A 24,921-nucleotide genomic window follows, 5' to 3' on the forward strand; every position below is an offset into this window, starting at 1 on the left:
CCCATCCCCCCGACCCCATCATCATGGGAATATCTAATAGGACACTCACGTTTGTATAAACCCTACTTCCTGGACTCCATCTGTTGGTCCCCATGAATCTCTAGGAATCAGGATACTTCTCCACGATTTTGAACCTGGGAACAGATAAAGAAACAGTCATTTCTTCATCAGTGTTAGAGGCTGTTAGAGCTAAGCCTGACTGGAAATTGGAAGCTGTTACATTGCATGGAAGGAAAGTCAGTCTGCAGTGAGAGGCAAATTAAGCTTATCTCAGAGAAGGGGCAGGAATGAAAAACAAAACATGTCCTGAGGGGCCTTCAGGTCCTGATTCCAGAGGTCCTAAGCGTGAGATACACCTGGAATCTTCCCACAGTTCAGGGTGTCCAGTCTCCTTGGGTTCCATAAATCAGTAAGCTGTCTCTCTTCCTAAACTAGTTGTCTCTCTGGCCACACCATTATACTTTAATGCGGCTTATTGTGAATGACAAATGGATGTAGGGTATGAAAAAGAAAACAGTATTAAGAGCTAAGGGTTACGAAGGCCTTACTGTACGTCAGACCCCACTGCAAGTGTTGTAGCGTCCAACGAGCTCAGCCCAACATAACAACCTTAGGAGGTAGGCTCTACTCCTATTCCCATTTTAACTATGAAGAAAGCAAGGCACAGAGAGGCTAAGAAGCTTAGCCAAGGCCACACAGGTAGTAATTAGCGACGTCAGTATCCTTAATCGTTGCACTCTGCGGCCTTATTCGGAGTAGAACATCGACTACGGGTAAGGCGTTATCATTACTTGGAAGAAATTAGCACGGAAAGTGTCCCAGTTGTGATTTAACAACTATTCTAAGACGTGGGTTTCTTTTAAAAAGCAGTATCTTCGGACACCGAAGCTTGCAGGAACTCCTCATGACTGTTGGTACCTCTAACCAATGATTTCAATTTTCTGACTTTAAATACTTCTATGACCTGGATCCAAATGAACTTTTATCGTGGTCCCAGTTATTCTGGATGATTGATGACAGTATTTTGGCGTTTACAGCAGCGTATGGGGTCTGTCTCTGTTAGCGCCTGAAAAAAGAAATGTTCATATTCTGATGTCCTTAGTATCAGGAGAGTCAGTCAATGATCCACACGGAGACCACACTGGAGCCGCGGGGTTTGCTAGGATATGGTCACGTCTACAGTACGTTCAGGGTCTGCTCTTCCAGCTGTAAATCAGCAAGACTAACACTCGTGCTACCTGGTTCTCCTTGCAAGAGCCTTTCTAAGTTCATGTTAAATTTATAAGGTGCTTTCTCGAGATGATTAAAAAACCAGATTCTGGTGAATCCCAATGCTTACCCAATCTATCCCCTGCGCTGGCAGGAAAGTTGCACATTAAGTTTTTCCTCTCCCCTTCCTCTCCGCCTTCCCTGCCTAAGAATGTGTCAACTTTTTGTTAAAAGAAGAGCTCAAGGGATAGAGGCTTTTTCCTCCAGACTATTCGGTCCCCTGTGTCTGATTTCCCACGGAGTGCTAATTATTGGTGGAAACCTGTTAGATGAAGTTTGTGCATTGGGCATCTTTGAACAAGGAACGGGAAATGAAATTACCACTTCATTTCAGAGAAATATCAAGTTGTCACCAAGAAGGCAACACCTAATGCCAACTGCAGATAGGGACCAGTGGCCCCCAGGGCCCACGCTGGCTTTAGATGTAAGTAAGAAGTGTGCTGAGATGGGCAAGGAAACTAAGCTGGCCAGAAAAGACTTCCTCCTCTTGCAGGATCGTATCACTGTAGATTCCATGGTTTGAGTTTCACTCTTTAGTCTAAGACTTTGCTCGGTTGAGTTGCTACTGATCTAAGGAAAGGAGACATTTAAAGTCTTATCAATTCTTTGTATCTTACTTGAATGAATTTCAGTTCTCGTCTCAGGACTGTATTTTTAGGAATGGAAAGAAAGAATAAGAACACACCCCAGGAAGGAGACATGAGAGACAGGGGCTTACAAGGAACCCAATGTTGCCCAAGTGCTGCCTTGCAGTGCCATCTCTGACCCATCACTGTCTCACTGGGTTGCTCAGCCACTGAACCAAAGGGAAATCTGAGAGGCCCGGCCAACCAGCAGGAGGAATTGGAGAGGCTTCTTTCAGAAAGAGGAAACCGGGCACCTGCTCAGGTCGTGATCCCAGGGTCCTGGGATCGAGTCCCACATGGGGCTCCTCACGGGAAGCCTGCTTCTCCCTCTGCCTATGTCTCTGCCTCTCTCTCTCTCTCTCTGTGTCTCTCATGAATAAATAAATACAATCTTTTAAAAAAAATTTTTAAAAAAGAAAAGAAAAAAAAGAAAAAGAAAGAAAGAGAAAATCACAGCTGGCCTCTAGTCAAGAGAAGGAAATATTTCAGGAGTCCCAGGATGTGAGTGTCCAGCTGAGTCGAACATTTCTGTTTCTACTCTTGGAAGACCGCCCTGATGAATATTTTTCCACCAGCAACTTGGAAAATAAAGTTAGCCATCAAAATAATTAGGGCTAACTATTCATCATCTGACCCTAAGCGGCCCTGAGATTTTCTAGAATTTGAATAGAAAAGTAAAGTATGTCATAAGCTTGTGAAAGAAAAGAATGAGGGTAGAAAATTGACTTAGCATAAAATGATGTCACAATTCATTCGTGATGGCCACTCCAATCTCTCAAAATGCAGAGTTTTTAAATAAAACCATTGAAATCTTTATAGCCTTTTGCAAATTACCTCTTGATTCTCATTATCAACCCACCAAGGACTATTTATGATGTGACAAATGATGAAACTTTGGGGGACTTACCTTTTGTTCTTTTTTTCCTCAGTTTTACTTTATGAAACTTTCAAATAAAGTAAAGAGTACGGGGACACTCAGATGCCCACCACGTAGATTGCACCATTGTTAATATTTTGTTGACTTTGGTTTATTCATACCTGTATAAAGATATTTCTCTTTTGCCAAGCCATTTGAAAATAAGTTACAAACATCATAAACTTTATCCCTAAATATTACAGAATTCATCAATGAAAAATAATGACATTTTCTTTTATAGACGTATCATTCTTACCCTACAAAAATTAGCAATTATTCCCTAATACTGTCTCATATTTAGATCATGTCTAAATTCCCTCAATTGTCCCCTTAAAGGTCTTTTTTTGTTTTTGTTTTTTATTGAGATATAATTCACATTCCATAAAATTAATCTTTTTGTAGTGCACAATTTAGTGGGATCTGTATATCCCATCATGATGATCTAATTCCGGAATACTTTCACCCCTTCAGGAAATCCCTGACTCATTAGCAGTCACTCCTCATTCCCTCCCACCCCCCTCCCACCAACTACTAATCTACTCTCTGTGGACTTGCCTATTCTGAGCATTTCATATAAATAGAGTCACATAGAAGGCGGCCTTTATATTTGGCTTGTCTCAGTACAATGGTTTCAAGGTTGATCCATGTAGTAGGATGTATGAGCAAGCGCTCCTTTTCTTTTCATAGCTGAATATGACTCCGTCGTATGGATATATGTTGTGTTTATCCAGGGACATTGAGGTTGGTTCTAGTTTCTGGCTTTTATGAATAATGTCACTATTGAATATTAATGTACAAAAAAAGAATATTAATGTACAAATTTTTCTGTGGATGTATGTTTTCAACTTCTCTGAGTCTGGACTTAGGAGTGTAATTACTGGGACATATGATAACTCTGTGTATATTTGGGGGAACTTCCAAACTGTTTTCCAAAGCAGCCAAACCATTTTACATACCCACCAGCGTTATGTGGGCATTCCAGTTCCTCCACGTCTTCACCAACACTTATGATTGTCCATCCTTCAGATCATAGTTATCTTAACATATGTAAAGTGGTTTTGATGTGTATTTACCTAATAATGATGATGCTGAAAATCTTTTCCTATACTTATTGACCATTTATGTATCTTCTCTGGAGAATGCTCTATTCAAAGTCTTTGTTCATTGTACGATTAGGTTATTTTCTTATTGTTGAGTTGTGAGTGTTCTTTACATATTCTGGATATCAGACCCTTATCAGCTATATGATCTGCAAATATTTTCTCCCATTTTGTGAGGTGTAGTTACACTTTCTTGACTCTATCCTCTGAAGCTCAAAATTTTCAATTTTGATGACACTCAATAAACTTAGTTTTTCTTTTGTTATTTGTCCTTTTGCTGTGACACTTACAAAATGACTGCCTAATTCAAAGTCACAAAGATTTGCCTCTATGTTTTTCTTTTAAAGATTTCATAGTTTTTGTTCTTCTGTTTAGGTCTAGGATTAATTTTGGACCAATTTTTGTATACAGTGTGAAGTAGGGGTCAGACTTCATTCTTCTGCACGTGGATATCCAGTTGTCCCAGCATTATTTGCTGAAAAGACTATTCTTTCCCTACTGAATTCTCTTGGCACCCTTGTCAAAAGCAGTTGACCATAAATGTGTGGGTTTGTTTCTGGACTCTAAGTACTATTCATTGATCTCTATGTCTAAACAGATGCTAATTTTATGCTAGTCTTGATTATTGTAGCTTTGCAGTAAGTTTTGAAATTGTTAAGTGTGTGTCCTGTGTTCTCCAACCATGCTCTTCTTTTTCAAGATTGTTTTGGCTATTCTGGGCTCCCTGTATTTCCAAATGAATTTTAATATCAGATTGTCAATTTCTCAAAAAAGGACAGCGAGGGTTTTGATAGAGACTATGTTTAATATTTTTAAAACTTCCAAAGAGTGACTTTTAGATGATAGCCAATAAGCTTTTTCTAAGAAAAGAGGTTTTTCAAGGACAATCACTTTTAACTATCTTAATTGTTTCAAAGGACTAAATGTGGGGTATTTATTCTCATTTTTAAATAACTTCATTCATTTTGAAGAAAAAATACATTAAATACATGCAAAACTGAATTTCAAAGGGTGTTCATGAATAAAGATGTGGGCTGCCAAGTAATCTACAGCACTCTTACCGAGAACTAGTGCTCTTTAATCAGCAACTTTTTTATTTAAAAAAAAAAAAAAGATAATTTTGCCAGGGATTTTTTTTTCCTTTTGAAGAAATCTGATTGCTAATTATTAAAGAGAGTACTACATAGCTCCGGCAACTAAGTGAGAAACAGACTAAAGATGAGTTTTCAGCGAATGAAAATTCAAAATGCACCAACCTCACTTCCATCTGTTGGTGGAAGCTCTTAAAATGCTACTTTACAGAAGCCTGATTGCCTGGGACTTCAGTTAGCAATAGTGTCAAAGAAAAAGATTTAAAAATGCTTCCTTATGAGTTTGGTGCCAAACCCTTGCAACTGATTTTGTTTTCGCTGCTCTTTCTCCTCCTCTGTGCCTCCTCATCACTCACTTCTATCTCATCCTCACTGACTGCTGCCTCTTTTTTTTTTCACCCTCCAGGGAATTTCAAGTATAGATTTATTATTTTTTATTTTTTAATCTTTTTTAAGTATAGATTTTTTAAAAGTGTCTTAAAATAAAGTTAAAATACATCATTACTGAAATAATTTATTTTTTTTACATCTAGATCTGTGTTGACTCATTCTACACCAAGCTCTTGGGTCATGTCCTGGGAAAGTGGCAGGGGTCCAGGGCATGGAGGAGGGGGAGTCGGGCACAGGGGTGGGAGGCGGGGGGTGGGAGGGAGCATACAGATCAACTTGGGTGAGCGTGTGTGTGAATACTGAGATACGATGCTGTCTACCCTCGTCACTCCACAGCAAGACAGTCTTAGGCGTAAAATTTCCTAATAATAAAAATCTTTTGGAACTTCCAAGACAAATCCATCTTCAACAGGACTCACCCTTGCTTAGACAAATTCAATTTTTCCCTACGGCAAATGCTATGCAATAGAAGACATAATATCCAAACGTCTATGTCCTAAACGTGAATTGTGCCAGCTGCAAAATCTCTTAGGACACAGCTACTCTCTGGACCACAGGAGGTGAAATGTAACCTGAGTGGCAACTTGCAGCACTCGGTTTGTTTCTGAGTCACCTACTTCTGTCCACTGTCGGAGTCTGGGTGCAGAGGAGGAAACTCACTTTATCACAACTCTGTAGGAAAGGGAGGAAGGGAAGTAAGTCTTGTAAGAAAATTCAAGTAGCATATTCCAAAACAAATGTGAGTGATATTTTTCTTATCTAATATTTTGTGTTCTCTGGTCCTCCGGCCTCCCCGGTATTATCCTAAATCACTACAAGTTGAACGTATGTAGATCTAATGGGGTTGGGCTTCCAAGGGGAACAGGTGTTAAGTCAAATAACCACTCACACAGATACGTTCACCCTCACCTTTTGTACTGAAAGGCTGCACTGGCTGGTCTTGTGCAGTTTCTCTCTCTCTCTCTCTCTCTCTCTCTCTCTATTTTGGTGCAAAATGGTAGGTTTATTAAAGCACAGGGACAGGACCCGTGGGCAGAAAGAGCTGCTGTCTACTGCTCCCTGCTGCCTACGTGCAGTTTCTGAGAACATTCTTGGGGCCCCTGGGTAGCTCAGTCGGTTAAGCATCTGCCTTCGGCTCCGGTCATGATCCCAGGGTCCTGGGATCGAGTCCTGCATCCAGCTTCCTGCTTAGTGGGGAGCCTGCTTCTCCCTCTCCATCATGCTCGTTATCTCTCTCTCTCTCAAATAAATAAATATAATCTTTTAAAAAAGAGAGAGAGAAAAAAAGTTATTTAGCCTACTTTGAAACAATTCATGCCTTAACTCTCCTTGCTACAGAATCCTTATGGAAAATTATTATAATAAAATACACTTGCCCAAAGACTTGGGATGTTAATGCTCCCAAACATTTATTTATGTATTTATTATTTATTTATTTATTTATTATTTATTTTTAATTATATATTTATTTTGCTTCCAAACCTTTAAACCTGTGATTCCAAACCTTTAAACCTGTGATTATTTTGCTTCCAAACCTTTAAACCTGTATTAAAAACTGTACTCTATGACAGTAGCTTTGAACCTTTTTTTTTTCACTCTGACCCACATAAAATATACATTTTATATTGTGCACACGCGTGTGCGTGAAATGACAATTTTTTAAATGAAACCGTTACTACATGCAATGCATTCGGGTAGTTTCTATTCTATTTCTTTGATTTTGTAAAAATGCTGAGCAATCCACCCAGCTGATTTCACAAATCAGTCGTAGCTCCCAGCCTGCAACACTGTCCAGAGAAAGACAGTCCTATCACCACAGAGTAATCCAAGGCTCGCACTTCAGTTTGTTGCCTGATAACCTCCGCTATGACCCAGAGGCCACCCCACTCTGAGTGACAGAGAAGCTTACATTCTTCCCCGTTTTCTTTCTTCTGTAGGAGTCTCCCATCCACACACTGCAGGGACATACAAACACGCAAGGAGATAAAACTGAGCAATCCTGTAGCATCAGTCACAGGCTTAAAAAAAATCCCTCGTCTCCCACATAACAATCTATAAAATTGATGATTGTGTAATCAGCAATCAGGAGAAGGGCAAATATTGAAGCCAAAATAGAGCCACAAAAGCAAAATATGCATAGTGTTAAAATTCTACAATCTGCCTAGATTCATTTCTTACCCTCTCTCCTCTGTAATGTCTAATTTTTTGCTCCGTGGGTAGAATACAGTTGCCTTCTTTGCCCTAATGTCTGCTTTTTTCCCAGAAAGTTGCTTTTCTCTTGGACTCATGGCAGCCTTCCATGCAGTCCCTCCCCGTCCTTCCCCAGTGCTCACTGAATAATGGAAACTCTTTTATTCAATCCAGGGCACTAGCTCTCACTTGACTCCTCACCCACTAATCAATCACTCATTGCCCAAGGATTCCCAGTAAACTCTGGCTCCCCTTCCTCCCCTGCCACCACATCTCTCTAGCTCTCATCACACAAAGGCACATGACCGCATAGCCAACCTAGATAAGAATAACGTGAAACAAAAGACGGATTAAAAATTTTTTAATTGCATTACAGACCACATCATAGTCTATTGGGTCCATATTAGTCACTGTATCTACCCAGCATAAGATAAAGGTTTTATTTTATTTGCCCAAGGATTAGGTGAAACTAATTGAGCCACAGGGAATTCCCTGCCCTGGCTCTGGCTGGAGGAAAATTGCCTTCAGTGAATCTCTCTTTCTGTTTAATCACACACATCACCTTGCTAGCGAGGCTATGTCACTGATAATCTTCCATCTCATCACTTGGTCGTTTTTTGTTAATTACTTTTACTCTTTCTACAGTGAGTCTTCCTTTTCTTGTTACCTGCGTGACTAAACTCAATACAAAGTAGACTTTGTATCTACTCCCCAAATGGAGTAGAACTAGGCCGTCACCTTTTGCTCAAAAATATTGTTTCGGCATCTGCTATGTCACCTTTCTAGAAGTCATATTTGTTCACATCATCACATCTGAAAAAGATGGACTGCATGACATTTCCTACCAGGTGACAAATCCCAACAGAGAAATAACCGGCTTCACCTGTTTTATTACTTTATTATTTTTTCCTTGATCTTAATGAAAAGATGGCCACATGTAATTTTTCCCAATATTATATAAAGGTAGAGAGATAAAAGTGAAAATCAACAATTGTTCCACCACCTAGAAATAACCACTGACAATTTACATATCCACAGAGACATATTCCTTGTGTACACATCACACACACACACACACACACACACACACACACTTGAATACAATATTTCAGAAAATCTCAAAAGCAGTTGGCTTTGGGTGGTTGCACTAGGGATAATTTTTAAATACTTCTTTAGATCTTTCTCTGCTTTCCACAGTTTTTTTTTTTTTTAATTCATGAGAGACACAGACAGAGAGAGGGAGAGAGGCAGAGACACAGACATGGGACTTGATCTCCAGTCTCCAGGATCACGCCCTGGGCCGAAGGCAGGTGCTAAACTGCTGAGCCCCCCAGGGATCCCCTTTCCACAACTTTTTAACTGTCCTTGCATGGTTACAAGTCATAGTAAAAGAAAGCCAGAAACTAACAAGTCTAACCAACCGAGGAGCTGTGGTGTCAGTGCCAGGAGAGGTCATGTGGCAGGGTCGGCAGGGGCAGCTGCGTGGTGGGCTGCAGGCAGGGAAGGGGATGTGCGTGGGGGTGGAGAAGGGGCTGCCCAGGAAGGAAGTTCCCAAAAATTATTCCTAATTCTCTGCTCCTGCTGTTGTCCTCTCAGAACTTTGACACTTATGCACCTTCACAGTGACTTCCGCATGCATTTATATTTTCCAGGACTTAGTTTGGGACCTTTCGATAAAGAGAAAATTATCTAGATCTTTCGCCAATGTCAAGAAGTGAGGAATAATTTATACATATTTCCTTAACTTCTGCTATTTGGATCATTATGAAAAAATCCCACTCCCAGGTAGGATGTAGCGGGCAGGAAAGATGTGATGATTATCTGCATTGCCTCCACCAGGCTCAGGGGGGAGGAAGCGCACACATCTCTGCAGGGCTAGGGCTGACTCCCCACAGGCCACTGTTTCCATCCAGCTCTGCTAAATTACACTCCTGCGCCAAATCCAGGAAACTCCCCTTCTTCCCTAATGAAGCATTTATCACCCCTTCCACACCGAATCTACAGCTTGTTCCCTCTCCTGCAACTTCATATCTCAGTACCATCCATCTCTTCCCTTTGTTTTCCTTTAGGAGGGAGGCTTGTTATATATTGCCTGTATAATGCTTTAATCATGGATTATGGGTTGCTTTACAGCTCCCCGAATACCTTGGCAAGGTCTCTATATAAATAAAATTATTATTATTAAAATCAATTAATCAGAGGCACAATTCACTTTTCAGTGTCTGACATCCTGAAAGCTTAGCGATGCAGAGAAGTCTTTTTTGTTCACCTCCAGTGGAACAACATTTTGGGGAATCAACAATATAAAACATGGGACTATAGAGGTCCTTAGTTAGATTATAATTTGTACGTACATATGGATGCATTTCTTTTTGTTGACTCATTAAGGATCAATGATTGATCGGCACTGCAATAAGATAGGCTACTGAGTAATTATGTTTGGGAAGTGCTAGTGAGGCTGGTCATATAATTTGCAAGCCATTTTAATTCATACTCAGCAAAAGAAAGGAGAAACAGCTCATTGTAGAATTTGAATCGCTCATCCACATCAATTGCTTTTGATAGGGTCTCTCTGGAGCAGCTAATTATTTGATTTTTCCTTTTTTTCTTTTAGTGAACTTTTGATTGAAGCATGCATAACAGATAAATGGAAAACTGCACAGATCACAAGTGTATAGCTCAATAATTTTCACAAAGGAAGCACAAAACAACTACCACCCAGATCAAGGCATAGAACATTCCCCCTCTCCAGAGGCCCTTTCTACCCCTTCCCATTTATCACACTTACTCAAAGGCAATCCTGACTCCCATCCTCAGATTAGTTGTGTCTGTTTTGGAACTCTTCTTTCTTTTTTTTAAAGACTTATTTATTTATGGGGAGGGGACCGGGGAGGGCAGGAGTGAGAGAAACTCAAGCAGACTCTGAGCTGAGTGTGCAGAGCCGCAGACAGGGCTTGATCTCAGGACAGGGGCTTCACCTGAGCGGAAACAGAGAGTCGGGTGCTCAACCAACTGCGCCACCCAGGTGCCCCTGGAACTTTCTTTATTTGGTATAACACAGGATGTATTCTGTGTCTGCCCAATGATTTTGCTTTTATGGGACTTCGGTTTTTCATTTATTATTTATTAAGTACCTGCCATGAGGCGGGAATCACATTAAGGTCAGGGACTATAAAGACCTATTAGAGACCACCCCGGGCTTGACAGCCTTTCAGTCCTTGCGGGGGGAGGGGGTGGGGAGACATATACCTGCACACAGATGGTGGCAGGTGCCTGTTAGCGGTTCTCTGAAGGAAGGCAGTGGGGCTCCAAGTAAACGGGGTTCCGTCCCACTGGGGTTCAGTGTGTAGATTAAAGAGGCTCTCCAGACACGTCTTCATACGTCTTATGAAATTCTCTCTTGACGAAAGAGTAGGAGGACATAACAGCATTGTTCGGAAAATGCTGGAGGGCCTTCTCTTCCCTTTCAGCTAATTCCATCCTCATCTCCCTTCTAGTTTTTCCACTGCCCACTCCCGACCCTGTTCTCCTCTACTTTCCCTTTCTCTCAACTCTCCCATCTTCCTTGGTCTCCTCTCATGAGGATCTGCAGGTTCTCCACCACCCCCTACCCCACATGTTCTGGATCCTTCCCTTCTGACTGACCCCAGGTTCCGGGGTGAGAGGAGACAAAGGCCTGAAGCCTCTGTGTTCTCTGCTCATGTGTTGTGTGCATCCACCCCCGGGTGGGCTTCCTTGGGGGTCGTGGGTTGCAGCACCACTGGTGGCTGAGGGCTGAGCAGGTGAAAAGGAAAGATAAAAGGAAGGATAGACGTGAGTGCAGGCTAAACACAAGGGATGAAATGGCTAAACCATTTCAACTAATTCTTTAATGGCTTCCCTCAAATCCTGTGGCCAATCCAACTGAGTGTGGGTGATTTAATATCTACCGTGCTCCTTTACCACCGCCAAGTGCCATTCAATTTCGGGGGCCGAGGTGGAGTGGATAGAGTTCTTTGTTTTGTTTTGGCTCCAGCCAATACAGCCTTCTCTCCAAAAACCCGAAAGGTGGTTTGTGGTGATGGCTCGTCCACCGAGGGGATGCTGCTCTTGTGTCTCCTGCCGGAGGGATCCTCCCTGTTCAGTGTCAATAGGAGACCATTTGAAACACCAGCAAGGGACCTGGGCCTCCTGCTTCATCATTATGCCAAGAATTCCCAGCCTGTATTTCTTTTTCATCTGATTCCAACGGGGTGGTTTTTGTATTTTACCCACTGGCTGCTTAAATTGGAGACTTGGCTGAAAATGAACTGGCTGAAGTTCAATCCAGACAAGATGAATGCCCAGCATTGGTAAACTATAGAAATTGGAAGAGATAGTCCTGGTCCCTCCTACGTGGGATTTTCCACGGGGGGATGTTGGTGTTCCAGAGGACAGAATGGGACCGCCATTTGGCAAGTGTTAGGTTGTGTTAAGAGGCAGAGGAGTGAGATGGTGAACATCAAAGGGCTCTGGATGAAACCATCTGAGTTTAAACCCTGGCTGCATCAACAAGCTGGGTGGCAGTAGGCAAGTTGCTTAAACCAAAGCCTCTTCACCGGTCTGTCACTTGGGTAGTAATGCAGGCCTCTTAGGCTGCACTCCGTGGAATGCGTATGGGAAGGGCTTGGTGCAAGATCTAGCACAGCAACTTGGGTGACGTGTGTCTTTACCTCTTCTGGATGGGATTCTGTTTTTAATTTTTTACACTAAAATTTTTTTAATTGATGTATTAGTGACTTATATTAGTTTCAAGCATACAACATAATGACTTGATATTTATACGTGTGGTGAAATGATCACCACAATAAGTCTAGTTGACATCCATCACCATACATAGTTACAGAACCTTTTTTTTGGGGGGGATGAGAGATTTTAAGATCTTACTAAGATCTTTTGAGAGCTTTTAAGATCTTACTAAGATCTACTCTTAGTAACTTTCAAATATGCAATACAGCATTATTAACTATAATTGCCATGTTGTACATACCACTAGCCTGTTCTCTGTATCTATGAGATTTTATTTTTTAGATTCTACATATAAGTGAGATGATATGGTATTCGTCTTTCTCAGCCTGACTTATGTCACTTAGCATAATGTCCTCAAAGTCCACTCATGTTGTTGTTAATAGCAAGATTTCATTCTTTTTTCATAGTCAATAATACTCCATTATGTATATGTGTGTATTATATATAAAGGATATTATATATATGTATATTATACATATACATATTTATACATATATTGGATAAAGTAATAAAAATATATAAATATATAAAAATATATATAAAGGATAAAGCATATGTATTGGATATGTATCACATTTGTTTATCTATTCATCATTAATGGACACTTAGGTTGTTTCCATATCTTGGCTATTGTGAATAATGCTGCAATGAATGTGAAGTGAATACATCTTTTTGAGTTAGTGTTTTTTTTTTTTTTTCAGATAAATACCTGGAAGTGGAATTGCTGGATCATATGGCAGCTTTACTTTAATTTTTAGAGGAAACTCCATACTGTTTTTCATAATGGCTGTACCAATTAACATTCCCACCAGTACACAAGGGTTCTCTTTTCTCTATATCCCCTCACCAGTATTCTTTTATCTCTTGTCTTTTTGATAATAGCCATTCTAATAGGTGTGAGGTGATATCTAATTTAATTTGCATTTCTCTGATAAATGATGATATTGAGCATCTTTTCATGTACCTGTTGGCCATCTCTCTCTTCTTCAGAAAAACATCTATTCAGGTCCTCTCCTATTTTAATCAGACTGTTTGGTTTTTTGTTATTTAGCTATATAGGTTCTCTATATATTTTGGATGTTAATCCCTTATCAGATATAATTTGCAAATATTTTCTCTCATTCAGTAGGTTGCCTTTTCTTTTTTTTTTTTTTAAGATTTTATTTATTTATTCATGACAGACACCAAGAGAGAGGCAGAGACTTAGGCAGAGGAAGAAGCACGCTTCCTGTCAGGAGCCTGCTGTGGAACTTGATCCCAGGACCCTGGGATCATGACCAGCAGGTTGCCTTTTCATCTTGTTGATGGTTTCCTTTGCTCCGTAGAAGCTTTTTAGTTTGACGTAGTCCCACTTGTGTATTTTTGCCTTTGGCGTCAAATCCAAAAAAGCATTCCCAACACCAATGTCAGAGAGCTTACCACCTATGTCTTCTAGGATCTTCATGGTTTCAGGTCCTACATTTAAGACTTAATCCATTTTGAGTTGATTTTTGTGTATGGTGTAAGACAGTGATCCAGTTTCTTTCTTTTGCATGTGGCTGTGCAAAAGAAGTTTCCCCAGCACAATTTATTGAAGAGACTGTCCTTTTCTCATTGTCTGAGGTTGTTTTAAAACCACATGCTGCTCTGGTGCTAAATGCAGAAGCTTGCTGATTTCAGGGCCCTATGATCAAAGGCAGATTTTTGAAGGGGTCAGATTTTAAGTCCAATTGAAGTTTAAATTTCAGAAGGAGTATGGTTGAAACTCAAAAAATGTAGCTCTCTGGTTGCATGTCTGATGAACAGACCTTTCAGAATGCTAAAGGCCCCAACACCTCTCCAATAGACAGTACGTGTGTAAGGGTCTTCTGGGCTCATCCTGAGCCATCACCAGGATCTAGGCACTGATGACAGAAGATTGATCCTACAAAAGAATCTCCTTTTTCTTCTTCTAGCTGAGACTTCCAATAAAAATCAGAAATCATAGCTTAACTAATATGGCTCTGAGGTTATAATGGCAGAAAAAAAAGGACTTGAGGCCAAAAATTTCTCTGTTTCTCTTACATGCTATGTCCTCATAAGTCAGGAAATCCTGTCAGTTCTACCCTAAAAATAGAACTAGAATCTACCTACCTCTCGTCACCTCTCTCACTACCACCATAGACCAAACCATCATCCTCTCTCACATGGAATAGCCTCCAAACTGGTCTCCCATCGTACTCTACCTAAACACAGCAGCCTGGGTGGTCATTTAAAGTACTCAAGGCCCTCTATGATGGGCTTTCTGTTTCACTCAGAGTAAAAGCCAAAGTCCTCACAGTGGCCCTAGGAAGTCTGGGTTCCCATTCCCTCTCTGACATCATCTCCTACCTGCTCCCCTTGACCACCCGGGTTCCCTGCTCCTCCCTGACCTGTCCTCCCAGCTATCGCAATCCAGCTCTTTGCACTAGCTCTTCCCTCAGCCTGCACCATTCTTCCCCCTAAAGCCACATGACGTACAAACTTCTATTCAAATATCACTTCTCATTGAGGCTTACCCTTAACCACAGTATTTTAAATTATCCTCATTACACACACACACACACACACACACACACACACATGCACATACACACCACCTCGGGCACGCTGGTACTCCTACCTAGTGCCTTTCTATCACTGATTTACTGCTCTACATTTGTGTACTTTACTTGCTCATTCTGCTTATTGTTTACTATTCATCTCCTTCCACTAGAATGTCACCTCCATTTTTTTTGCTGTTTTATTCACTCTATGTATTCATTCATGTATTCTAAGCATCTAGAATATTTAACAATACATATTTGTTAAATGAATGAACTAATCACATAACCAAGGTAGTTAGCTAACTTCGAAATAATCTGACCTCCCAACTGATAACTCAGACTTTCCAGGATGCATTTAATACACAACCCAAGAACAACCTGTACTTCCAAGTGCTCTAAATTCAGTTCCGCTAAGAGTGCGCTCCTTGGCAACAGAGTTGTTTACATTCAAGATTGATTTTGACCAGTGCTTCTAAAATTATCTACAGTGAGGATTTTGTTTTACAGATTCAGTCATTTATTTGAGAGAGAGAGAGAGAGAACCAGTGGGAGGGGCAGAGGGAGAGAATCTCAAGCAGACTCCACACTGAGCAAAGAACCCCACATGGGGCTCCATCTCACAATGCTGAGTTCACAACCTGAGCGGAAACCAAGAGTCAGATGCTCCACTGACTGTGCCACCCAGGTGCCTGTGCAGTGAAGGATTTTTAATTACAACCTGCAGTGGACTAATATTTTTAAACGTTACAATAAAAATTAATTACTAGAAAAATAAAATTTAAAAACACACACATAATAGTTGAGTTAATAAATAAAATATATTATTATTGGGTTCAATGTTAATATGGTTACTTTGTCCAACTGTGATAAAAATTCCGAACACTTAATTCCTACCCTATGTCATGGTGGACACGTGGCGACAGTGCAAGGAGCACTAGTCTTGTCTATGCTTCAGGGTCCCACTCCTCTCCTGCCTTCCAGGCTCTCACGCTGCCCTTGCGCCCTCAGGTTAACGAGGGGTGGCCTATGTGTTTTGCTAACCCTGTCCACAGTTTCTTTCTGGAGGAAGCTTCCAGAGAGCTTCTGTGGAATTTTTGCCAATGGTAGTTTAACAGAAGCCCAGTGAGTTGACCTTTGGAATGTGGAGATAAAGCCTTATCTTTCCAAAGTCTTTTATTCTTCTGCTGGGGAACAGCAAGGCCATGGTTTTTGCACTTTATTTTATATTTCATTATGCTGCTGTTACCAAAGCCATATTTCTTAAAATGCAGCATGCCTGACAAGGTGTGTATGTATATCAGGGAACCTCCAAAATATATCTCAAGTTTTTTCCCTATGCATGAAAGTCACAGACAGTATATTTTTCTGATGTCACAGCAGTTGATAGTCTATCACTGGGGTACAGGAATCCAGAGGATCATATCCACGAAGTGGTGTGACCATCTTTAAATTGCCACAGATGTTTTTTGGGGAAGGAAGTGAAAATATGATTTAGAAAATAAAGAATGTGATCCACTCATATTTCTCTAGACATTTACAAAATATATCCAGGCGTCAGAGTTCACATTCAGTAGGCTGCAATTTCTCCTCTTAACAATACCCCAATTGAGCTTTTGTGAAATTACCAGGCATTTGTTTTCACTTTATGTACAGGGATTTCTCCATGGAGATATGGCCATAACATGAAGGCATCCAATATAGAAAATGACATGCAATGCCTTTATTCTTGCAGTTTAATTAATGCCGTGACAACCAGTTGGCACAGCGCACGGAGGAACGGAGGCCTCTGTAGGGAACCGCCCGATCCGCGCAGCGAGGAGATTGTCAAACTCTTCCTGGGGCCGACGGGGCAAAACCCGAAGCTCCCTGTGCAGCATCCCTATCATCCGTGAGCTAAATCCCAAAGAGAACAAGCAACTTGCAAAATGGGGTTGTCTAATCTAACAAAGAAGAAAGCTGACAGCAGCCGAAGTCCTAAGTCTTTCTGCATTTCACATTTCTAGAAAATGGTTTTCCCACCTTCAAAAAAATAATCCTTACCTATCAGTGCCTCGAGTTCTCCAAGGGACTTAGGTTTCTTTCCTTCCTTCGGGGGGTGACTGCCTGAGCAGTCGGGTTTAGGGGTGTCGGCTGTAGGGGTGAAGGAGACAAAGTCCCTGCTGCCAGGTGAGGCGGTGGGGATGGACAGGCGGCATCAGACCTGGGCAGGGGGTGACGGTGACGTGGGAGGCCACCGCAGATGGGGGTGCAGGGGACGGCTGCTGGGATGTCTGAGCTGACACCTAAGGGAAGAGAGTGAAGAAGCACCGGGAAGGAGTGTTCCAGGCCTGGCGGGGAGAGAGGGCAAAGCAGGAGCCTGTTTGCTGGGCTGGAGGGGGGCCGGAGGTGGTGTGTGTGTGTGTGGGGTGCACAGGGAGCAAGGGAACAGGTGCAAGGCGGGTGGGGGAGTGTTAGGGGCCCATCCCTGACGCTGCTTCTCCATGCTATCAAACCGAAGCCCCTTCTACATAAATGTTTTCAAATGGCCCTTTGACTCTCTTGTAATAAAATCTGTTGCTAATACAACCTTTACTCATAACTTTTAAAAATGAATACAATATCCTAACTCCAGGAAGAAGTAGAAGGCCTTCAGTCAAGTATTCCCCAGCCATACCAGAAATTATGATGATTTAGTAAGATCATTGCACCCGCATGTAAAATCCCTGTGAATCTGAAGCGAACTGATGCCAGCGTGCTGGCGACCCAATAGCATAATGTTGCCGTCAGTATAGAGATTTTCTGAAATAGCGACTAGATTTCGAAGACTGGCTTTTTGTGTTCCTGGATAACTAGGTGCACGGTAAGAAGCAGTTTGTGCTTACGTGTTAAATGGACTCGGGATCTAAACTTAGGTCGTAATCAATAGATTTCAGGACTTTCAAAAGTCTGCCTGCAAACGGGACAATTTTGGGTTGCATCCCGTCTGGCGTCCCCGGTCCCCACCAAGTGCCAGCAGCGCCTCCACTGCTTCCCATAAACCTCCCAGCAGAAGCACTCCCGCCTCGGAACCCACTGGGTGGACCAGGACGGGGCTTTGGGTTCTAGGGGACGGCGTTAGGGGTCTGCGGCATCGCTAGAGGCCCGTGCAGTCCGCGGAACTCCATGCAGGGACACAAATGCCCCATGCGGGCCGCGTCCAGGAACAGCCGCTGCGCGGGAGCCACTGCGCCTGAGCCGGGCGAGGGCGGCCGAGGGAGGGAAGGCGCAGGTTTATTTAATTCTAATTTATTTAAATTTAAATAGGCACAGGTGCTCGTGGCCGCCGTGTTGGACGGAACAGCTACAAACACTGATTCCCCACGAACCGTTTTTTCCTTTTGCACTGGTCCCTCCCTTGCCTCATTTTCACGCTCCTTTGGAGTCTCCTGGTGCACCCACCTGCCCTCAAACACCGGGGCGGGGCCGGACGGCGGGCCCGGCCGTGGCCGCCCCTTCCTGCAGGGCTCCCCGGGGCTCCCCGCCCCCGCCCCGCGGCCCCCCATGGAAGCGCCCCTCCCGGCGCAGGCCCCGAGGGACCGCGGGGGTGGGGGTGGGGGTGGCATCCCCGTCACCAAAATCCCCAGGGACACCGGCCCGGGCGCCAAAGCATCTTTGCAGGCGGCTCGGGGCTGGGGGGGGGGGGCGGCACCCTGGGGTGTCCGGGCGGGCCCAGCGTGGGGACCCACGAGGGCTCACGAGGGCTCCGAGGCGGGGGAGGGGCGGCAGGCGGCGCCCAGGAAGCCGGGCCTGGACCTCTCACCTGCGGAACTGGGAGGCACGGGTCGCGTGGTCCTGCGTCCAGCGGCGGGGGGAGCCTCGAACCTTCCACGGTCTCGGCGGGTCTCGGCGTCAGGGCCTCCCGTGCGGGCGGGCGAGCCCCTCGGCCTGACACCGCCGAGACCTCGCTCGCTGCTCCTTCGGGCCCTGGCCGGTCCCACGGGGTCAGAGGTCACGCCACCACCTCCCCGGAGCGCAGGGCTCGCCCTGTTTAAGGAGCATCTGTGCCTGAGGACGGAGGGTTTCATTCAAGACATCGATACACCTGAGTCTGGCCAGAGGCCGTGGGGGCCTCCGCGCTGCCTGCAGGCCGCGGAGCATCTCGCAGACGGGCGGCGGCCCAGGCTCCCTGACCGCCCTTCCTCAGTTTACCGTGTTGCCCGTGCAGTGGCCCCCGTCCTGCCGAGTGTGGGCTTTGTCCCAGCCGGGTCCGGCCTCCCTGCCGCCGGCTCGCGGGCCCAGCACACGCTCCCCCGTGACCCACGTGCTCTGCCCACCTCTGCGGAGTCCGTGAAGCCGCCGCCGGCACTGCCCAGAAGGGACGAGCTCTCCGAAGCAGCCTCCGAGGGCCCGTGGCTGGGAGCACCCTCCCGGGCACTGCGGCCCCTCGCCCTCTGTGATTTGACAGCCCTCTACTCCTCCCAGGTGACATTCTCACTGGCATCCGGGACCCAAATTTCCCTGGCGCCTGCCTCGGCCTTCCCTTCTTTCCACCACTGCTCCCTGCAGGATTTCCTTCCTGGTCAGAGCTTCAGCTCCCGTCCACAAACTGATGAAAAATCTACCCCAAATCGACTCCAGCTCCGAATTTCTTCAGAGATACTCGGCATCTCAGAGGTAGCTAACCACTGTAGGGCAAGCCTGACACAGGAAGAATAATCTCGAACAACACAAAGTAATACATGACGAGCCCTAAATCATCTGTTAAAATCAAATGGTTTCCTGACCTTGCCCCCTGACAAAGCCGGACATACCACCTTGATCTGTCAAACCAGTCCTCAGTGAAGGTGGTTGCGTTACTTCGGTGTCTCGCTCAGGCTTCTGTGGACACGAACACCAGCTGTAAGTCAGCGTCCTCGTTTCAAAAATCCTTCAACAAACAATGAGCCGGAAACAGTCTCCTCTTCACCTGACATGAGAATAGGTGGAGGAAAACTCTGAAGGAATAGAATCAACTGGACTAATTAGATGTCCTCCATACACAGCCCCACCTCTGCCCCAAGCATAATCTTTTTGGACAGCCACCGTGCCAGCCCGTGGGAAGCTGGGAAGGTCAACCACCCGGTCCCCATCATCCAGCACGCACGGTGGCATTACAGTTTCCTGGGACTCCTTGCACCCAGCAGTAAATATTCAGTAGACGTGGTTATAAATATACCGTCTATAAGCGACATCCTGAATTTATTGAGGACATGGCGGGATGATCCTTCAAGTAAGTGATTCTGTGTCAGATGAGGAAACCCTCTGTGATGGGGGCACCTGTCTTTGTTTTTTTCTAAATGCTCATGTTTGCTGTTATTTGTCTAGATGGGTTATTTTCCACTGTATCTACTCTTCTTTCCTGCCCACTGATAATTTAATTTTACGGCTTGCGACACTGATTTGCAACCAAGATAATTGTAAAGTATCCTGAATCCTCCATTCGTCCCACGCAGCACATTTATAGACCCAGTTCTCACATGAGTCCTAACCTAAGTCCCAGTCTCCCCTGAGCACTCCTCACCCTTGAGGATGCTGCTACTGAATTGTCCTTTTATGGGCTTAATATTTTATTTTATTTTATTTTATTTTATTTTATTTTATTTTATTTTATTATTTTATTTTATTTTATTTATTTATTTATTTATTTATTTATTTATTTATTTATTTATTTATTTTATTTTATTTTAGAGAGAGCATGAGTGGAGAGGAGGGCAGAGGGTGAGGGACAAGCAGACTCCTTATGGAGCAGGGAGCCCGATTCGGGGCTTGATCCCAGGATCCTGAGATCATGACCTGAGCCAAAGGCAGATGCTTAACCAACCGAGCCACCAGGGGCCTCTGGGCTTAATATTTTCATCAGCGCACTTTTAGATGTATTGGTTTATAAAAGCTAGTTTGGGAAAGGCTTTTTTTTTTCCCCAGAAGACTTAATTTTGATATAGACATGCCTTGACTCTTCTCATTCAATTAGTTTGTGAATTTACAGATACAAGGCCGGGATGTTCAGGACATAATTTTCAAACCCTTGCTGTGTTCTTAATAATGTCACAAGTCATAGATTTTAAAAGTAGCGTGTTATGAGCCGTGCCTTTTCTTCCTCTGTCAGCATTTAAAACAGATTCCCGTGACAACTGAACCCCGCTTGCTGCTCATGACTTACAAGACTGAAAACCCAGCTAAGCTTGATTTGCAGGGGCACCAGCTCCACGGCAGCCCCACCCCATGACCCAAGAGCATTTCCGGCGGGAAGGAGACATGCCTTCCCCACACAGGAGCTTCTTGATTGAATTCCCTCCCGAGCTACTCAAGGGCAAGCCCTCAAATGAGGAACAGTCTGAAGCCCACGAACACGCTGGGCTCTCTGGAGTTCAACACCATGCAGATATGCGGACTCTGCACTTGGCAAAGGTAAACTAAGAGCCCCCCACCGCCCAACTGACATCTGACGTGCCTACATTCCCTTTAACTAGGGTTCCCAGGTTTATCTCAAGGACTCAACCTGTGACATATGCAGTTTCTAGAGAACACAGTATTGAAAATATATTGATCAACCCAGATTCATCAAAACGATAGCCAGAATAATAATAATGTAGGGCTTGGGTTTGAAACCTGGCTCTGCATCTTACCAGCTATGTTTGGAATAACATTTTTTCTTTTTTTCAGAGGTGGGGGGTGCCCCTGTTGCAGGTTTGTCCCTACCATTTTTTAATTGAAGTATAATTAAAATACAATTTTATACTAGTTTCAGATGTGCCATATATTGACTCTGCAATTTTGTACATTACTCAGTGCTCATCATGGTAAGTTCAGTCACCAACTTGTCACCGTCCCACGTTATTACGATATTAACTGACTATATTCCCTACGCTGTACTTTTCATTTCCATGACTTATTTATTCTACAACTGAGGTTTGTACCTCTTGATCTCAGTTTAGAGGAAATAACCTCGTAACCACTCCAAAGCCTTGGTTTCTTCCTTGATTAGAAGTAAGAAGAGTATCTTCCTTTCAAGGTTGTTGATATTGTAGCAGAATTTTTTTTAAATGGGAAATAAAAACCTAGCATTTTCTTTTCCCCTCTTGATTTTTGCCTTTTATTTTGCTATTATGAATAAAACCATTATAAACTTTTGGTTTCTTTTGTTTCATTTTTGTTGGGTGAAGATTTTCATCTCTCTTGAATAGAATCTTAGGAGAACTGCTGGATTGTATGGTGAGTGTTTAACTTTTTACAAAACTGGCGAAGTGTTTTCCTAAGTAGCTGTACCATTTGGCATTCCCACCAACATCAACAACACGAGAATCCCTTCTGGTCGCTCTGAAGCCTTGCTAGCACTTATTATTTTCAGTTTGTTGTTGTCTGTTTGCTATCTTTAGCTAATCTCATCTGTGTGTAGAGGTATCTCACCATGGTTTTAACATGCATTTTTCCACAAATTTATGATGCTGAGTATCTTTCCTGTGTTTTCTACCCTCTTAATATACTTTTTGATAAAGCATTTGTTGAAATCTTTCATTAAACTGTTAATAGATTGTTTGTTTTATTTTTATTATTGAGTTGCATGAGTTCTTTATATATTCTGGTTACCAGCCTGGTTCCTTTTGCCAGTATGATCTCCCAGTCTGCTAGTTTTCTTTTCATTTTCTTAACAGTATCCTTGAAGAAAAATTTTAATTTTGATGAAGAATGACTTATCATTTATTCCTTATGTGTTCTATCATTTATTCCTTATGTGTTCTGTGATTTTTGTATCCCAATAAATCTTTGTCTAACTCAAGATTGCCAAGATTTTCTCACGTTTCCTTTGAGAGTTTTAGTTTAGGTTTTAAATTTAGATCTACAATACATTTTGAATTAATTTTTATATATGATTCAAGTTATGTGTCAAGGTTCTTTTTGCATCTTTGTGTGTGTATGGATGTCCAATTGTTCCAGCATCATTGAAAAGACTATCCTTTCTCCATCGGATTATCCTGGCATCTCTGTCAAACATCAACTGGTATTATCTATAATCAATTTATAATGTATTTATAATATATACAATGTGTATTTCTGGAGTCTCTATTATGTTCCATTGACTAAGTATATATACTTTAAATCTGTTCATGTAAATTCTCCAATTTTTTCTTTTTAAAAAATTGTTTTGTTTATTTAACTTCCTTCACATTTCCTTGTAGGTTTTATAATCCACTTTGTCAATTTTTACAACAGCAAAAAAAAATCCCACTGAACGTTATTGCGTTGATTTTACATATAAATTTGGGGAGGAGTGACATCTTAACAATGTTGAGTCTTTCGATTTATGAGCACAGTATACAGTTAGCCCTTGAACAGCACAAGTCTGAACTCCATGGGTCCACTTATATGTGGATTTGTTTTCAATAAATACAGTACAGTTCTGTATATGTATTTTCTCTTTTTTATGATTTTCTTAACAACATTTTCTTTTTCCCTAGCTTATTTAAGGTAAGAGTATAGCACATAATATATATATATATATAACATACAAATTAGGTGTTATTCAACTGTGTACGTGATTGGTAAATCTTCAAGTCAACGGTAGGCTATTTAGTAAAGTTTTTAGGGAGTCAAAAGTTATACATGAATTTTTGACTTCTAAGTGCATTTATGAGTCCTAGAAGGTTTTTTGTAGATGCTTTTGAATTTCTTACATAAAAGTTCTCTGCAAATACTAACAATTTTATTTTCTTCTTTTTCTATCTGCATGATTTTTATTTCCATTTCCTCTGTTATTATATGGGCTGGAACCTCTCGTATGTTTATTTATCAGGATTATATTTAATAGGAATGGTAAGAGTATACTTTATAGGAGTACTGAAAGTACACATCTTTGCCTTATTTGTGATGCTGACGGAAAGCATTAGATCCTTCAATATTAAGTATGATGCTAGCTGTAGGTTCTTCACAAGTACCCTTTTTCAAGTACAAAAAAAATCTCTCTCATTTACATGGAGTTGTGTTTTTTTTAAGTCATCAATGGATGTTGAATTTTGTCAAATGATTTTCTGCAACTATTAAAATAGTCATGTGGTTTTCTTTAATCCATTGACATGATGAATTATATTGATTGATTTTTGAGTGTTAAATCAGCCTTGCATTTCTCGAAAAACTCCACTTGGTCATGATGTATAATTATTTTTATATGTTTACTGGCTGTGATCCATTAATATTTTGCTAAGAATTTTTTGTCTTTTAAGGCATAGTGGTCTGCAGATTTCTTGTTATGCCTTTGGTTTTAGTGTCAGTTATGCTGGCCTTCTAAAATGAGTTGAAAGTATTCTCATGTTTTCTCTTTTCTGAAAGAGTTTGTATAGGCTAGAAATTGTGTATTAATTCTCCATTAAATAATCATTAGAATCATTAGTGAAGGATATGGCTATTCTATTTCTTCTTGTTTCAGTAGTCTATGTTTTAGGAATTGGTCCATTTCATTTAAATAATCAAATTTATAGGCAAAGAATTGTTTATAGTATTCTCTTTTATCCTTTTAAAGGCTGTACAATCAGTGGTTATGTCCTTTCTCACAGTAATTTATGTCTTCTCTTTTTCTTGGTTAGCTTGACAACAGATTTGGCTAATTTTTCCCAATGGTAGACAGATTTTTTTCTGTTTCTTTCCCTTAGCTGCAGTGTGTCCCTAAAGATTATTGGACTTGGTGCCTTCCTCCAGTGGCCAGTGGTGTATGCCTTTTTTTCATGAAGAGGTAGGAGAGCAACACATGAGAGAGGCTTCATGCCTTTCCACAGCACCTGCTTCTCCTGCCCCAGGTCTGCACAGTAAAGGATTTCTTCAGTCTCTCGTCCTCCAATCTTTCTTGCGAACACTTGGTAAAGAGCCTGTGAATGCATGCAAATTGTCTTTGTATCTGCCATCTCCCAGGAATTCTATATTCTCATACCAGCCCACATTCAGTCTTTAGTAATTTGTTAAAAATCTCAGCTGAATTCTTTTTTTTTTATTTTTATTTTTTATTTTTTTTATTTTTTTTTTACTCAGCTGAATTCTTATCAG

General features: G+C 42.1%; 2 protein-coding genes across 2 annotated transcripts in view; both read right to left on the bottom strand.

The window, feature by feature from the left end:
• Window positions 1-19,250, bottom strand: part of LOC144292936 (uncharacterized) — a 36,901-nt gene extending 17,651 nt beyond the window's left edge. Inside the window, exons 1-2 of the mRNA XM_077863962.1 lie at window positions 18,671-19,250; window positions 50-134 (exon numbers count right to left, since the gene is read on the bottom strand). Coding sequence (XP_077720088.1) covers window positions 50-134; window positions 18,671-18,935 — 350 coding nt within the window. The 5' untranslated portion in view covers window positions 18,936-19,250. The remainder of the gene's footprint in view (window positions 1-49; window positions 135-18,670) is intronic.
• A 384-nt stretch (window positions 19,251-19,634) lies between these two features.
• The window catches only part of ORC5 (origin recognition complex subunit 5), a 95,225-nt gene continuing 89,938 nt past the window's right edge, over window positions 19,635-24,921 (bottom strand). Inside the window, exon 14 of the mRNA XM_077863960.1 lies at window positions 19,635-19,816. Within this exon, the coding sequence (XP_077720086.1) occupies window positions 19,813-19,816 (4 nt within the window). The 3' untranslated portion in view covers window positions 19,635-19,812. The remainder of the gene's footprint in view (window positions 19,817-24,921) is intronic.

Source organism: Canis aureus, chromosome 21 (assembly GCF_053574225.1).
Source record: "Canis aureus isolate CA01 chromosome 21, VMU_Caureus_v.1.0, whole genome shotgun sequence".
In the NCBI taxonomy this organism is placed as follows: Eukaryota; Metazoa; Chordata; class Mammalia; order Carnivora; family Canidae; genus Canis; species Canis aureus.